General features: G+C 39.1%; 1 protein-coding gene across 1 annotated transcript; it reads right to left on the bottom strand.

The window, feature by feature from the left end:
* Positions 1–1203: 1203 nt before the first annotated feature.
* Positions 1204–17201, bottom strand: LOC109472891 (sperm-associated antigen 1-like). The gene is made up of 23 exons (XM_019772758.1): positions 17100–17201; positions 16144–16350; positions 15598–15682; positions 15109–15228; positions 14640–14731; positions 12641–12762; positions 10978–11036; positions 10584–10683; positions 10113–10190; positions 9599–9705; positions 9038–9250; positions 8202–8571; positions 7530–7704; positions 7024–7104; positions 6111–6666; positions 5743–5832; positions 5111–5224; positions 4562–4687; positions 3737–3850; positions 3078–3186; positions 2639–2716; positions 2136–2228; positions 1204–1801 (listed from the first exon to the last, which is right to left on the bottom strand). The coding sequence occupies exons 2-23, from the start codon at positions 16341–16343 to the stop codon at positions 1707–1709; spliced, it is 3177 nt and encodes a 1058-aa protein (XP_019628317.1). The 5' UTR covers positions 16344–16350; positions 17100–17201; the 3' UTR covers positions 1204–1706.
* Positions 17202–17334: the final 133 nt, after the last annotated feature.

Raw genomic sequence — 17334 nt, 5'->3', positions numbered from 1 at the left:
TTACAATTATCAGAAAAACATATTTCCCTATGTTATAAAGACATGCACGTAGTGAAATTTACAGGCTGGGTGGAGGAGGTGTGGGGCAATATACCAAATAGGAGGAATCAGCCGTTCTTCCCCAGCAATATAGATTTTATGATGACATACTTACTTACTTTACTTTGGTCGAGTTCCCGCTAGAACCAAACTGAAAACCATCCTCCACATCACTCTATCCTTCACCAGAGACTGGATTTTATGTCTGGTCTGAAGTTGTTACTCCTTTGACTTTTTTTTACCTTTTGTGGGTTCCAAAAGGACGGATAATTTCTTTTCTCTCTGTGACCTGTTTGAATATGGTCTTTGGCCAAAGACAGCTGTGCTCTCTGTCCATCGTGTGGGGAGAAGACTGATGACCAGTAATTAATCATGCCAGGCATCTGGATGGGTGGCACGTGGGCACCCCGTGTAAGTTACCTGCTTGATCCAAAAACCACATGGTGGAAGGTTTCCTCCAAACCAATTCCCTGGGGAACGCATTCGTGCAATTTTTGAAATTCTTTCAAAGCGATCGTAGTACTTACACAAATGCCTCCGCCCCAAAGGCGTCGCCAATAAAACACACAACACTATTAACACAAAACTCTACAGTGCTATAGTAATCTCCCTGGCTTGCAACAGAAAATAATACTTTTGAGTATTATGAATTAATTAAAATTTTTAATTAATCCAAACAAGCACACCAGTGTAATTTCTATATCATATTTCTCTGCTGCTTTTCTGTTATCTGCAATAAATTTAGATCACAAACAATTGTACTAAACAATATGAGAGACACTTATAATTTTTATAACTCACTACTACAGATTCATATCTTTACAACTGGTACATTTTATACCACTGGACTCTCTTATTAATACTGCACGGAGTAGAATTGTGATGTGTATGTAATCTGTACTGCATTGTAAGAAGGACAAGATTTCTAACCAGTATGTCTGCCTGGACCAGTACAAAAAAATGGTATTATGAGCAAATTTTTACATCACGTGTTTGCATTTTAAGGTTACTAGCCGACAGCTGCCGACCCTTAAAAATGCAAAGACATGAGGTAAAAGACACCAGCAGCAGAATAATCAAATCCTAGATGGTCAGTCTTTAGTCCTTACTACTTTTTCTTTGTACAACAGCAAAGGCTAACTCATAGCTGGATGCAATGTAACATATGCAGCTAGCTGGACCATGGATCACCCAACATCATACTTAATTTCTCTTTACTCAGCATTTCTATAGTATACTAAAGACTCTGATTCTGCTATTGTACAATAAGTGCTTTTTTTACAAGCATATACAGTCAGGGGTTGAAGAGATCTGGGTATTTCTGTATTACAACCTTTCTTGGCTATAGATAGTTCTTGTGAAACATCTATTACACTTCTGATGTAGGTATAGCTTCCTTCATTTATAGTATATGTTGGAACAATACATGTACATATTTAAAGTTTTTTTTTCACTAATCATAATCTAACACAAAAGTTTAAGCATTCCTCCAAGATAATTCAAATAAATCTTTTTTAAAACATAGCCAGAAGAACAGTTATGCCTTTGAGATTACATTTGTAGTGTATTATTCCCAAAACATTTCACTGCCTCAGAAATTTAGGATGTTCTTTAATTGTGGCATTAGATTTTTGTTATCCCAACAGTGTTACTGACAAGCGCATGACTTAGAAGACATAAGCTTTCTTGAGTGCCTTGATGTCATCTTTTGTGTATTCTGTACAGGGCTGATTCAGAAGGCAGTTCAGGGTGGAACAGATGTCTGTAAAACAAGAATGAAAATTGTCATCATCCTCAAAAGTTTCATCCATAACAATTTATTTTACTTAACATATAAGTCCCAATTAGAGGAAAAATAGTGACAACACGAATTGGAAAGTAAAGCAAGACATTAATTTCGTAGATTATAAACTTTAAATTACACAATAAGACAGCATATCTGCAAGAAGTGTTTGTTTTAATGATGCAAAGTAATTTTTATTTTTGTACTTAATGTTAGCCCTTATCTGTAGCTACATGTAGTTGGGCATCCATGTATGTAAGACAACCCAATAAATAAACAAAAATAAAACAAGGTGAACCACTGCAGTACTCACAGTTCTTGTCCTTGGCAGTGAGGAAAGTTTTCAGCATGTTGAATCTGTTTGCCTTGGTGATGTAGTAGATATACTGGTACACCAGGGCTGGCTCTGGAGAGAACAACACATGGAGAAACATGGATTTTGTGATAAAACCTGAGAAAAGATGGACTGCATACAGGGTGACTACAGTGACAATGATGAGAAAGGTGTCCAAAAGTTTTTGAACACCCCCTTACACAATGAATCGAAGAAGGATTCTCTCACCTGTCATGTTTTTTTGTTTTGTTTTGCACAACCGGTAAACTGCCTTTAGGCGTAACATACCAGTTTTGTACATGTACGTACAAGTTGCATAAGACCAGAATGTTAGGTCATGCTTCAGAATTAATAGTTATATTACGTAGAAGAATGCTAACAGTTTATCATTATGATAAGCTGCATGTACAGGATAATGAGACCTTAATGACCAGATGATGATGACTGGATAAGTGGATAGTGCAACTATCTTGTTGACCCACCTCTGTTGACAACATCCTCTTCCTTTAAGACGTGGACGATCTTGTTGATCATGTCAGCATCCATCTTGTTACTTACAACTGTAAGACGAAAATTGTACAACTGTAAATATCATTCGCTTGGGAATGCATCTATAGCAGCGACACCTGTGCTGCAGTGCAATGTGAACCAGTCAGAATTGCCCTGAGGAAGGTGACAGACGGTCATCGAAACATGGGCTGAATAAAACACTTGGTTGACAATGTGTAAAAAGAGCATCTTAAACTGTAAGACAAGGTACAAGATTTAAAGGCATCCAATGCAATTTCAGGGAGGCAAAGCATGAAATATTCTGGATGGGGAAATCTGTTTGCTCTACTTCTAAGAAAGGGGGGATCTTGTGTGGTAGTGGACAAATGGTTCACAACAACAATCAACAACTTTCCAACAACGTCCCCTCACCTTTTGGCAACTCCTCCGGGGCGATGCTCTTGAGCAGGCCCAGGTACAGCTCATTGTCATCACTGTTCTTCAGCGCACTCCAGGCTGTCATGAACAGGTACGGAGAACTCTGACAGAGAAATAAAATAAATGAGGTTGAACAAAATATCTTTATTTTCTGTATCTGTATCATTCTATACCTGTATAGCTGGTATAACTGCCTTTCGGCATAACACACCAGTTTCGCAGGCACGCGGCACAGCGGCAGCAGGCTATATTACACTGATCGACTTGTTACACCTAACCCATGAACTTTTAACAATTATGGACCAGGTCCAAGGAAACACACTTAATGTTTAAGATGCCTTTCTTTGAAACTTGACAAAAGAAAAATAAGGTTATGTTCAGACAAGAAACAAAGAAAGATCTGTCTGGTAAACCATTTACCCTTGCTTGAGCCTCATTGTTACAATGTCATTTCTATTTGTCTCATTGATGCTGTTCACAGCTTATTTTTCACTAAATGGTAATATCTTTTATATATCCTTACCTATGCAGGAAAGTACTTTGTTACTAGACGTACTCCATCGTAGAAGTAAAACATTAATATTGAAATGCTACTGTTTCATAACCTAAGTGAGACGTTCAAGTTGAAAGTAAAAGATGTGAATCAGAATCACCTTGGCCTGTCTGGACGCCTCTTCAACTTTGGCGCGAAGTTTCCTCTTGGTGGACGGACTGGTGGCTTTGGGAGCCTCCTTAGGTGCCATGGGGTCTCCCTTGATGCCCTCCGCCTTCAGACATAAGAAACAGAAGTTAAGACGCTTGCTAAGACTCTTGGCAAGTGAAGAAGTTAGCTAGTTAGTTAATATTAATATTAAGCAATGCATGCATACATGTCAGTTTGAATCATGATCTACTTGTTTGCTTGTTACAGCGTGCGTTTCACAAGTATTAGGTTGACTATCAAAACATAGAATGTATGGCAGGGCTGGAAATAATCCAAAGTATTGTACTGTATAGCCCTAATTCACTGACAAGGGTCACACCTGATAATAAAAAAACAGTTTTGGGAGCAATAAAATGCTTCTTTAAGTTTAATAGTTTCATCAGGTTGGTAAGTCAGTGAATAAAGAGACTCTTTTTACACAACCAAGTCTTTTATTAAGCCGACATTTTGGTGACCATCTGTCACCTTCCACGGGGCAATTCTGACTGGTTCACATTGCATTGGGACCACATTGTAGATACAGTTCATATGTGTAGATATGTAAATATTGTACATTTGGGAAATTCAATGCATCTGTAGCAGCGACACCTGTGCTGCTCAGAGTTGCCCTGAGGAAGGTGACAGACGGTCATCGAAACGTCGGCTGAATAAAAGACTTGGTTATGTAAAAAGAGTCTCTTTGCTCACAAAATTTTGTTGCTGAAGTGCTAATGACACTTAGCTGATTGTTTGTTTGTTTGTTTGTTTATTTCTAGCCCTGGTGTTTACTACCTACCGCTGTGTCCTCCTCACTGTCGGAGTCATCTCCCTCCTCCACTACTACTCGCCTCCTGCTCTTCCCAGCAGCCTTTGCAGCCTTCCCAGAATCCTTATCTTTACCCTCCTGTAGGGATCTGAGCTCCTAAGACAGGCAGTAAAAGTGGGGCATGCACATGCTGTCAGTACTAACATGCTAAACACACTCCAGGCTAGATGCAATGTTAATGTTAATGTTGTTGTTTTGTTGTTGTTAGACTGTAAAGTTGGAACCAAGAATATTGGGTCCAGAGGTATCCATTTTGTTGCCATACGAGCGATTGCCATTTCACCACGGTAGTCAAAAAGCAGCTGACAGTTGGTTGATTTGTCTACCAATATTTTGTGTAATACTATGTGTGTTTGCATGTGTATGATGTTAAAACAGCAGCGATTGCTCGTATGATGGACTGAATTACATTTTGTGCTTTCTAGTGTCTGTTGATGTTGATCAGACCCAAAATCTCACAAGAAATGACAAAAAACTTTCTGATGATAGAATACAATGCCTCTTTAAAAGCCTCCCCACCTTTCTCCACAGTTCCTTCACATCGTCCAGTTCAGTTTTAGCAGCCTTGTTCTTAGGGTCCAGTTTCAGCAGCTCTGTTAGGTCCTTCGCTGCCTCGCTGTATCTCTTCAGCATCTGCGGGTTGTGGAGGAAGAGTGAGTAAAGGAAATTCTACACTCCAGGTATCTAAAATCCATGAATGTGCCTAATCTTTAAGAAAGCTTAGCTTTCTTAAAGATTAGGCACATTCAAAAGAAAGATGGCAGATGCTGTTTGAAAGACTCTCAAGCTTATGTTTCTAGTTCTGAGTTCTAGTTTAACCGTAATGTTTATATTCATTTACAATGCGTAAGTACAATAATTGTATGAGGTACAATGTATGGCATCTACTACCACATAACAACAACAACACAACTACCTAGCCAGGTTTCAAGAATTTTGTCCGTACTATTTTCTATGCCAAGTCATAGACCCCAGATGTTGCCCATTAATGCTGTGTACTGATATCTTGAACACACTTGATCTTGGATTCTTTTCATTCATATGACAAAGCTAGACAAGATGTGAAACTTGACCAAATATTATTCCACAAGTGTATACAATGACAGTAATCTTACCTACTTTACAAAAGATTATGTAGTTACTATGCTTACCTTCCTAGCCTGAGCACGTCTGAAGTAGGCCTTGATGTTTTTCTCATCCAACTCCAGAGTCTTGTTACAGTCAGCCTCTGCTTCATTTGGCTACAGATGCAGAGAAAATATAACAGTCTTTCTTATAATGTTGGGAGTACAGAAAGCATGAAGTTTGAAAGAAAGATATTGAATCTTTATCTAAAGATTAAATATTCATTGTATTTCTTACAAAATTAGTCATTTAGATAAGATTAAATAAAGTCAAAGTCATTTAGATACCCAGTAACTGAAAAGCTTGCATTAAAAATACTCAAGTATTTGAAACTTGAGAGAGGGAAGAAGAAACAGAGAGCGAGAGGACAAAAAGAAGGAAAAGAGTGACTTACCCTGGTCATTTTCAGATGGCAGAGTGCTCTGTTACAGTATGCCACAGCCTGGTCAGGGGAAAGCTCTATACACTTGTTATAACATTGTGTAGCTGGCCCATAGTGTCCTTTCTTGACTAGCGTGTTCCCTTTTTCCTTAAAATGGAGAAAAGTATCTCGAGGGGACGTTGACTTCTGCTGCTTTTTCTCACTTTTAGGAGGTGTTTTCTTCTTATCCTCCTTCTTTTCTTCAACTTTCTTGGTTTCCTGTGCTTTTTTGGAACTTTCCTGTGCCTTTTTAGTTGTAGATTTGTCAACATTTTCCTTTTCTCTGTCTGGTTTGGATGCTTTTGTTTCATTGGCTGGTGACTCTTTGACTCCATTGACCATTGGTTGTTTGGTTTCAGGTGCTTTGTTTTCATTGGCTACTGGCTTGCTAGGTTCTGGCGTCTGATTGGTTGGTGGAGAGGTTGCCGGGGGAACAGTTCTATGTGCCGTGTGAGGGCTGTAGGTAGGAATGCTGGGTAATTTTGTTCTCCAGTCTGGTCCATCCAAGTCTTTCAGCATCTGCGCTGATCTAAAACGAGAAATCTAAATGTCAACAATCAGAAGATAATATTTATACACTCGCTATCTCTACTCAACATTCCTATGTTGTTGTTTTCCTAACAGTGTTTCTTTCCTAGCAGTGTCTTTCTTTCCAGCTGATAAGGATTTCTTGCTGTTAGTTTGGTCACAACAGCATAAACTTAAACGATATACATGTAGAAACAAAAGGGACATAGCAAAAGTTCAGAGACGCCAGTTGAAGTACAGTGTTCAAATTTTCCTGGAAAGCTGATAATAGCATTGAAGTCACATTGTGTTGTAACCAATTACATGTTTGAAGGAACTGGTCTAACAACATTGATTGAGGTCATTTGAGGACACTGACCTGTGTGACCCCTGCTGAGCCTGTATGTTGCTGGGGTCGATGTTCAGCACGTGTTTGTAGTCCACATAAGCCTGCCTGAACCTGAAACAAAGTTTGAGTAAAGAAACTTTGCGTAAAAGTTCATTTGTGTTGGTATAAGTCATTATGAAATAAAGACTAAACTTTAACTGCCAACACTACTATGAATTGGGACTTATCTGGCACGTATGACCTGCTACTACGGTCACGTATCTCTGATGTCTCTGACCTGAACCAGACGTCTGTCACCATGGTAACTGGTATTGGGTTGCATGTTGCAATTTTATAGCAGGAGGGATTTAGACTCCTGTCTGACCAAATATAAATGAATGTGTTTGAGTAAGAAATAACAGAGCAGACCATAGGCAAAGGTAAACATTATGCATTTGCTTTGAAAATGTTACTTTTCTAGTTTCTTAGTCATAGTCATTTGAGAGTGACTGACGGAGAGAGAGAAAGAGTCAGAATTTTCAAATATGATCACTTACTTCTCCAGGTGCTCGTACGCTGTTGCCCTCCTGAGCAGAGGTTTCCATGCGTGCGGCTGCAGCTGGAGGGCGTGGTCACAGTCATCAAGGCAACCCTTCACGTCGCCCGACTTGTTCTTACTGGCCGCACGGTTACTGTACAGGGTGGACAGGCCTGCACTGTGGTCTGCTGATTCTGGACACGGCAATACAGAAGAGAATAAAAAATACTGGTAACTCATCAACAGTGTGATGTTTACAATGCATCTCAATATACTGTAAAGGTATTTCTTTTTGCAGTGGTCACCTTCTTCTTCTGTCATTGAAAATGAGGACAATCGTATAAACAACTTAGCCATCTTATGCTTTTGCCACAAGAAACTAAATGTTAAGAGAACCTTAGATAACACAAACTTCATTGGCTCCATTTGCAATGAAGAGTCATATAATGCATTTCAGGACATTGCTGCATATGGCTCATGAATCTGCCAAAAAAGTTGATGTCTTAAGAAAAACTACCAGTATTCTCGCCAATAAAATCATAGAAATCCATTGGTCAAATAACTTTTTTTCTTCACAAACATTCCCAAAACAATTCAAAGCATTACAATGCTATCTAAGCAAAGACAATTCATCATCATCATCTCTACTTATTTTCTGTGAAAGTAAGTCACAAAGAAATGGCTGACAAACCCTTCTCTAGCTCCGTGATTGCCTGGGTGTACTTTTTCACCGCCGCAGCGTACTGCCCCTGCTGGTACAGACCATTCCCAGCATCCTTCAGGCGGACAACGCCATCTGGCAGTGGCGGCGGGGGTGATGGGGTAGGTGCCGGAGGGACAACATTTTCCTGACTGTTGGGTACATTTTCTTCAGCAGCTTCTTCTGTGCTAGACTTTTTCGTATCTTCAGGTTTTGTCGTTTCTTCTTCGTGTGTCTTCTCTGAAGAAATTTGTTGCTCTGTTGTGGTTGTTGATTCTGGTGTGGTCTCGGCAGGAGTTTCTACAACTTTCTCCTCTTCCTGAGGTTGTTCTGCAGGTTTAGATGTTTCTTCTTTTTCCTCCTGTAAGAACATATGGATTTAAAGCCATTTTAAGTTCAGTCCATTCAAAACATCTTAAAGAACTTAAAGACAAAAAGTAATTCCCAAGAAAACACTGTTACTCAAGCAACAGGATAGATTTCAAAATTAAATCTATCAAAGTTGAGCAACAATTTTCTTGTGTATCTCATTACCTGGATGTCTAACCTTCATCTACATATTTCAGATGTCAAGACAACATGCATCAATGATTTTTAAGGGAAAATAAAAGGAACCATTCAGGCACCAATAACAAAGGGAAGTAAAAAAATATGACAAGCGTAGGGTGTCTTAACCTATAGTACACTGAAGTAGTCATTTAGATACCAATTCTCCAAAACAGTGTTTCAGGCAGAAGGAAGAAGGTAAATCTATGTCTATGTGAGACTAGAAGCTGGACTTGAAAAAAGCTGCGGAACTGGAAGAGTTTTGTAACAAAGTTTCTTACATCTTGATCATTCTCATCTTCCTCCGAAGAATCGCTGTCTCCCCCCTCCACATCCATGGTGCCATCCACCTCTTCAATCACCATCCGACGACCTTTACCCTTTGACCCTTCCGTTGAGGTCGTGTCTTGCATGTTTTTCAGCAGCTCCTCCGACTTTTTGGCCTCTTCTTCTTTATCGGTGGCTTTTTGGTCTTGGACTTCTTTCAACATGGCCTGAGGAGAATTCATCAATAAAAGATAAAATGAGACTGTTTATAAAAAATGTCTGTTCACTGAGGTAATACATGCAGTTTTATTACATAAGTCACTAGAAAGGTGACATTTGCAAAGCAAATGCATAATATTTTCCTTCACATATGGTCTGCTCTATCAATTCTTACTCTAACACATTCATATATCTCTCAATCCCTACTGCTATAAAATTGTGACATGATGTAACCCAACACTAGTTATCATGGTGACAGACATCTGGTTCAGGTCATTGACCTCACTAGTATTTGTTTTAGAAGAAGTAGAAACAGAGCAAAACAATATGTTCTCCTTCTGCGAAGGTAAGTCTACCTTTGCCTTAGGGTTGTGAGGTTCCTGTTCTAGGACAACAGTCAGGTCAGAGATGGCCTCCTCACGCTGTCCTAGTCCCTTCCTACCCATGGCTCTTCTTAGGAGGGCTGGAAGGGGGGGGGCAATATGAAGTGTTAGAACTGGACAGCGTTGTGAGCAGTGGATCATAGGTTGCAGAAAGTCTGTGGTGCCCCCCATCTCTGTTGAGCAATTGATTGCTCGTTCCTTAACAAAGACTGGAGTTGTACAGTCCAAAATTTGGGTTACAGTTCAATCTTCTTCATAATGACTTCTACCAATACAGATGGACTTTCAAGACAATCATCCAAAATGCAGAACCTAGTTGATAAAATTGCATGTACCATGCAAACAACATGCACTTGACAATTTCACATTCATAACAACATTGTAGTTGGCTTCACAATTTCTTACTCCTTTAATTTTCAATGGGTAAAACAGGGTATTATGCAAGACTGTAGATCTAGATGTATTCATTTGGTATGTTACATTTTACCTTTCAGGTTGCCAGGTTCCATCTCCAGTACCACATTAGTGTCCTCTACTGCACTCTCCCATTTCTCCAGCCTCAGTTCTGTTAGCAAGGTAAAAAATCAACATTAAAATCAAATATAGGAAACCTTTCAGTTCACATACATTGTACATATTGTATTATGCACATGTACAACTAAAAGCTAAAAGATTGTACTACATTTGTATTTTTATTTGAACGAAGTTCATCATCCCGTGTCTCTCTTTTGTTATACATTGTTTATGAAGCAGACCAGATTTCTATTACAGTTAGTAGAACTGTTAGATATTCTCAACACCACCATATGTGTATGTTAACACCACAAACTATGTATGTATATTTTGCCATACGTTGTACCCGCTACATCTGTTGCGCAATAAAGTTCTTCTTATAATATAACCCCGTTAATGTATGGAATTAGTGTGTAAAACCTTTCCATAATACAATTGTACTTACTGGCCAGTGCCCTGTTGTTATAGGCTGCTGCTGAAGGTACAATAGAGATACTTCTGGTGTAGTACACCTCTGCCTCAAGGTAGTCATTCGCTTTGAAGGCCTGAAACATATAGACTGTTATTTACAACCTAGAAATTACTGAGCCCTGGAATATTTTCTGTTTTCTAACTTGGAGTGTTACATGTATATCAGAGATCAGCATGGTAATTAACCTTTAGCACACTGAAGTAGCCAGGTGACTACCAATTCTCTATTGGTTACAGGGTTAGGCAGCAGGGAGAGGGTTGAAGAGAGACACTGTCTATCAAATTTTGAACACAACAGGACAATCACATGTTCCGTGAAAAGAAGCGTTACAACATTCAGTTCACACTGTAGCATGTTCATTTCTCACCTCATTTCCTTTGTCTTTCTCCCTCTCTGCTTTTCTGGACTTCTCTTCATCTGACATGTCTAAAAACAAAACACATGAAAATTGCCCAAAATGTCAGTAGCTTAACTGGCCAAATTAAGGATAAGTAAACAACCCACAGCGATTCTCATTCAAAACAAAGTCTCAAATATCTACTGTTAACTTGATTCCCCCAAGCTAACCCTATAAATACAGTCAAGTACATGTACACATGTAATATATGTACATACTCCTGCTATAGCAACCAACAGCTGAACCAATATCAGAAACACATTATCATAGAGGCTGCCAAAAATAGCGACAGTAAAAATGCTTGAAAAAGTAGAACAAATGACAAACACTACAAATGTAAATCTTAAGGATCGTAACAATACAGTGAACCTCAAGATGAAAGAAAGGCTACATATTTTCTGAATATAGGAAATAGGACAGGCATTGCACACACATAATACTAGAGGTTGATGAAACAAAACTACCATGTGAGCACATGTGGGCAGCCATGGTGGCATGGAAAAAGCCTGAACATGCTTTCATACTTGACCCATGTCACCCAATGACATACATGTACATGTACAAGTTCAGTACATATTCAAAAGACAAAATCGCATCAACACACAGTGCATTTATCAACTGGTACAATTGTTAAAGCCAGATCTTAGCACTTACTTGTAACCATTTATGACAGCAAAATAGGACCCTAAAACTCTCCTCAATAAAACAACCAAAAAAAGATGTAACATGTGAGATATGAGCCCAGCTGTCAACACAAGGATGAGGTTAAAGGTCAGGAGACAAGGTCATGTGACCACAATCGGCAGCTCTGATTGGTGGCTAAATTTGGGGGAACCCCTATGTCCAAATATAGCTCAGGATGGAATGTGGGACATTCCATTCAGTCTGGACGGGGAGGTCACAAAAGGCCACATGCTCCTCTTTTGAGCACATGGAATGATCTAGAAGCATCTAATGTCCTGTATTGTATGTCAATAGTTCCAGCATCTTCTATGTGTTGATGTACCCATCTGGTTTTCCAGAACTTTCCTACTTCTATCTTGGGCCTTGCTAATTCAAGCATTGGAGAAACATACGGGAAAGAAAAACTGGTCTTTAATTAATCTGTGTCTATATTGGCTTGTCATACACTATTTCCTCAACATTACAATGAATATTCAATATGTAAAGTCATTGCCACTCATAGGAAGGGAATAGTAGTAAAGGAATACACCTACATAACACGGCTTATACATAGACTAAAAAATAGAGGTTGCAGCTGACCATACAGACAATAAGAATCATGTTGAAGTTTGTTAAACAATAGCCTGGGTACCAGACTGTTTCCAAGGCTTACACAGGCCAGAAACTATTACCGGTAGAGCCCCTAAGAGAGCCTGCCCCAACCACGTTAGACAGGATACCAGGCTATATGGGTCTGATATCCAGGTTACTTGAACACTAGAGAACAGTAATTTTTTTTTTAAATAGTTTCATCAGGTTGGTAACGTATAGGATACAGGAGTTTTCTTTTACACAACCAAGATAGTTTACTAATGTTTCTGATAGACACTGAAATGTCAGCAAGGTAAACTATCTTGGTTATGTAAAAGAAAAGTCCTGTATCCTAGACAACAGTACGTAAGTAATGTACCTGAGGTGTTCATGTCCTGCTGTAGTTTGTTGACCTTGGCCATGTTCTGGGTGATGTTCTTGGACTCTTCCTTCACTCCTTGGTCCTTGTCCATCTTCTCAAGTTCCTTATCTACATCAAACCTACAAGAAACACCCAACACATGTTTGTTTAACTCCTTGTACAAACAGTATATGCTAAGAGTTTGTAAAAATGATGAAAATTTGTTTCCGTCAGTCTGTATAACTGTCCTTTGCTGTAACATACCATATTTGCAGGCACATGGCAAATGACTAGCAAATGACAGTTCCTTGTCTACAAGATAGTCAAGACGTTAAGAGTTGTAGACTTAGAATCTAATACTTCAAATCAAGAGCAACTCCCCAATGTTATGGCCTTGAAGCCCCAATGTTTATAATTTTATCAGCCCTACTAAAAACCTACATGTACGAAATTGAGAGAGAATACATCAAGAATCAGTGTATAATGCTTAGTACATAAAATCTTCCAATGTCACTTGGACTGAGATTACAAACAAGTAAAATCTGAAATTTTATACCTCCGGGCTTTTTATTGTATATTTTTCCGTGTTAGATTTAGCGTTCCTGGTTGTGTTAATACAGGACTGGTCAACATTTTCATCTGCAGCCCATACCATGTACCCACGGTAAAAATGCATGTCGAGAACGTCTGAGACAGTATACCACGGTATTTGTAAGTTAAGAAGTCGTAATATACGCCGAAAACATCCAAGATTGCGCAAGACGGCGTTGACCCCTGACCCATTGGCCCACCCGGAAGTTGCGCTGGCAGCCAGCCCAGCGCCGCGCGCGACCATTTTCAGATTTTTACGCCCCAAAACACATATACAATAAAAACAAAAAAAAACTGCACCATCTACAGCCCATTAGCAGAACATACACCGAGTCCAGTCTACCCCAACGCGAGATACAACTGCGATAATATTTCAAAATACATATCGGAAGCAGACACCCCTCTGTTTGACCCCTTTTAAATGGTAAGACCCAAAACTGAAACCTCCCCATTCCTTAACAACATGGTAAATTCCATTTTCAGCATGGCGGGGGTGTCCGGAGCACTTAAAAACCTTTTATTTCCACGCCCATAAACACATATACAATTAAACAAAAACGTTCTGCATCATCTGCAGCCCAACAGCAATACGTATACCGAACCACAGACAAATCCGTCCAGCCGATCGCGAGAAACAGCTGCTGACAGAAATGTTTCGAACCATAGTAAAACCTCCTCGCGGAAGGATATCTCCTTCCCCGGAGGTAATAAGGTATTATCTTATAAACTTCTGAACATACAATGTACCTACCCTCTATTGCAACAGGAAAACAACTTTTTGAAGCCCATTTTCAACACAAAACAACTGCACTTGTCTTGTGCTGTTATATACGTTTACAGCTGTTCTGATTTTCTTACTACTCTAAGTGGTAATTTTCAACATGTAAACTCCCAAGAGAGAAGACAGCTGCAAAGGTTTTAGGGGATCGAGTACCTATTATCAATGTGGGACGTTCCAACAGCTACATGAACATCATACACGTGGACTGTACCACTGACAGTAAGAGGGTGTACAGGTTTTAACTACAGTATATCCAGCTGTTGGGACAACCCATGTTGGTCACAGGGGGGTCTTTCTCAAATGACAAATCACAACAGGTGCAACACTGCCTAGATAACCCCCTCATGGGCTAAATGGTTTGGTCTACTTTTCACCTAGATATGATACATTGAACAATGATATTACATAAAGAGACACATAAGAACTGTACAACAACACTTACATTTATGTCAAAAGACATATCTTACTGTCATATTATCAGCCAATGTTTAATAACCAAGAAGAGTGCACTACTAGTACTTTACAAATATGGGCTCTGTAAGAACATATTTTCAACTATCATCAAATTTCTTACAATTACCTTACAATTTTAGTCTTTAAAAGTTTACAGTTAGTCTAGAGGAGTACACAAAGAGCTGTACTGACTTGTCCCAGGCCCTGTAGTCCCTGGGCAGGCTTGCCTTCTGTTTCTGTGGGGCCTTGTTTTGCTGGTTAGCTGCACTGGGGCTGGAACTAGCCTACAGAGGTGGATGTAAGACACTCAGTAACACGAGATAATTTCCAAAATGACAAAATTTCTCTTCTAAGGACTCTAAGGACAAAATTCTGGTACTTTGTTATTCACTATGTCAACAACATACAATTCTAGAACTTAGTACAAGGACTATACACATCAAGTGACTCTACTCCACCCAAAGTTAATTCTAGCTACCTGAATTTCACAAATATAACAATTTATAACATGTGAAAACTAATATTGGAGATTTCTAGTACAAATGTAGTTGACACCAGGGCTAATCTAAATATGGCATTAGATGAAATGTGATACATATAATGAATTACATAGTTTAAAGAGTTACAATGTACTATTAATTAACAGTCTGATCACCCCTACCGTGGTGGTCCCAATGGTCTGTCCCGACCCCCTGATTGGTGGAAGTGTCCCATCATGCACCACCTGTTGTCGCTGCTTTTTCAGGTCCTCCTCTTTCTGCTGAATCTCCTCCTCCCAACTCTGAACATGTCAATCAATCTGACTGTCAATCATTATCATCATTTACCTTATATGGCTTTCATGACCAAATAAGGGTCTCTTCCTCCTAGCTCTGAACATGTCAATCATCATCACTTCCTACATGACATTTACCATATATGGGTTTCATGACCAAATAAGGTTCTCCTCCTCCCAGCATTGAACATGTCAATCAATCTGTCAATCATCATCACTTCGTACCTTATATGGGCTTCATGACCAAATAAGGATTTCTTTCCCCAGCTCTGAACATGTCAATCAATCAACATTTCAATCATCATTGCTGCTCTATACAATACAATTATGCTTACCTTATATGGGTTTGATGGCCAAATAAGGTGTGGTACTTACTGTGATGTCCTGCGTGATCTCTGTCCACTCCTTGTTATCGATGTCATACGGCCTCTTGGCAGGAAGGTCCACTCTCAGGGCTTTACTGTAAGGTAAACAGGTCAATACTTTTTTACATAACCAAGTCTTTTATTCAGCCGATGTTTCGGTGACCATCTGTCACCTTCCTCTGGGCAATTTAGACTGGTTCACATTGCAATGCAGCACAGGTGTCGCTGCTATAGATGTATTCCCAAATGTACACTATTGTACCCGACAGCTATTGGGATCTCCAAAAACTCACAGATACACAGACAGAGACACGCACACACATACTCTGAGCTCGAGAGACAGGCTGACAGTTAGAAAAATAGACACGCCAGAGTATAATTCACTGTTTTGATTCTACGTAATGCATTGTAGCTACCCGAAATTTATTGTAAATTGTAATGGGGAGGCTTCCTGAATTGTAATACATTAAGCCGGCTCTTAAAACTTAGCGTAGAGCGTTGTCAGGATGCCCCTATGCAGGCCCTCATTAATCACCCACAAGATTAACAGCTATACCTGTCAGGCTTTATTGCCTCCAGTCTCTGCTCACAGAAGCTGATGAGTTCAGGGTAAATCCCCTCGTCCCCGGACCTGAGCTCGTACAGGATCTTCTCCAGCTCTCGAGGGTTCTCACACCCCTCGATGTACTTATAGTCCAGATGTTCTATGGGGATGTTGTAACGCTTGGTGGTCTGCCCAAACCCCACGGATGCCATGGTCTTTCTGTTTTCATTTAGAAACAAAATCATCAGGACACTATTTTGTAATAAAATGAAAAAGAAGATTTCTACATTATCATCAGGAATTACTTTAGACAAATACAAACATACAGCTTTTTGTACACCATTTTCCACTATACATCTCATGTGTGTGACTTATGAAAATTTATTTGGCAATTAACTTATATACATGTATAATAATTTGAGTCATAAATAACTTGGTTGTACTTTCAAATGTGGTTATACTTATAACAAGTTACTTATAGTATTTCAAAATTTTCATATCATATTATGATCTCAATTACAAGATCATTTGCTGAAAGTAAAAACATATGTGGGACTTACGAGATTCCTAATTTCTAGATACCAGTAATTAATTTAAAGCACTTATTATCCAGAAGTTTTAGCCACATACATGTAACGTTAACGTTATATCGAATCTTCTAGAACCACCTGTGCTAGATTTAATAACTTTCACTTGAACTCTCTCCATCAGTTCCAAAAATAATGTTTTTACCATTTGACACTTGTTTGACTTCCAATGGCACATTTGTATTACATTCTTCAAATTTATGTTAGAAAGCACACAACCATGTTTATATCTATTCGTACCAAACAAAAACCGCCATAAACAAATCAACAAAAGTTAGCGCCCCCCTCCCCACGTTCAGCGATCACACTAAATTAACGGGCTAACTCATTTTCTTCTTCACTCTTTCTTTTACATAAATGACAGGAAAGTCCTGAACTTACCTTTACGAAGTTTTAGTTGTCCAACTTCGAGAAGTTAGGATTTGCCGGCGAAAATTTGGAGGTAGAAACTGAACTTCTAAATTTCCTTCGCAACAAACCTCCCAGAAAGCAATGTGCTTAGGTGTTCATTGTATCTTTATAAAAATGCCAGCACTAGTTTGAATAAGGCAGCAAAAAAATGACATTTTTATCATAATGAAGTAATAAAATACATGTTTTTGTATCTATAAAATTT

The sequence above is a fragment of the Branchiostoma belcheri genome, unplaced genomic scaffold (genome assembly GCF_001625305.1).
Source record: "Branchiostoma belcheri isolate BF01 breed outbred unplaced genomic scaffold, Haploidv18h27 scaffold29, whole genome shotgun sequence".
Classification (NCBI taxonomy): domain Eukaryota; kingdom Metazoa; phylum Chordata; class Leptocardii; order Amphioxiformes; family Branchiostomatidae; genus Branchiostoma; species Branchiostoma belcheri.
This window is presented reverse-complemented; position numbering and strand designations above follow the sequence as displayed.

What these genes read in the sequence shown, in the direction of transcription:
- LOC109472891 (XM_019772758.1), bottom strand. Translation starts at nt 16,343, where the DNA reads ATGGCATCCGTGGGGTTTGGGCAGACCACCAAGCGTTACAACATCCCC. An exon ending in CTCACAACCCTAAGGCAAAG is followed by an intron (nt 9,251 to 9,598) that starts GTAGACTTACCT and finishes AATTCTCCTCAG; the next exon opens with GCCATGTTGAAAGAAGTCCA. An exon ending in AAGATGAGAATGATCAAGAT is followed by an intron (nt 8,572 to 9,037) that starts GTAAGAAACTTT and finishes ATGTTCTTACAG; the next exon opens with GAGGAAAAAGAAGAAACATC.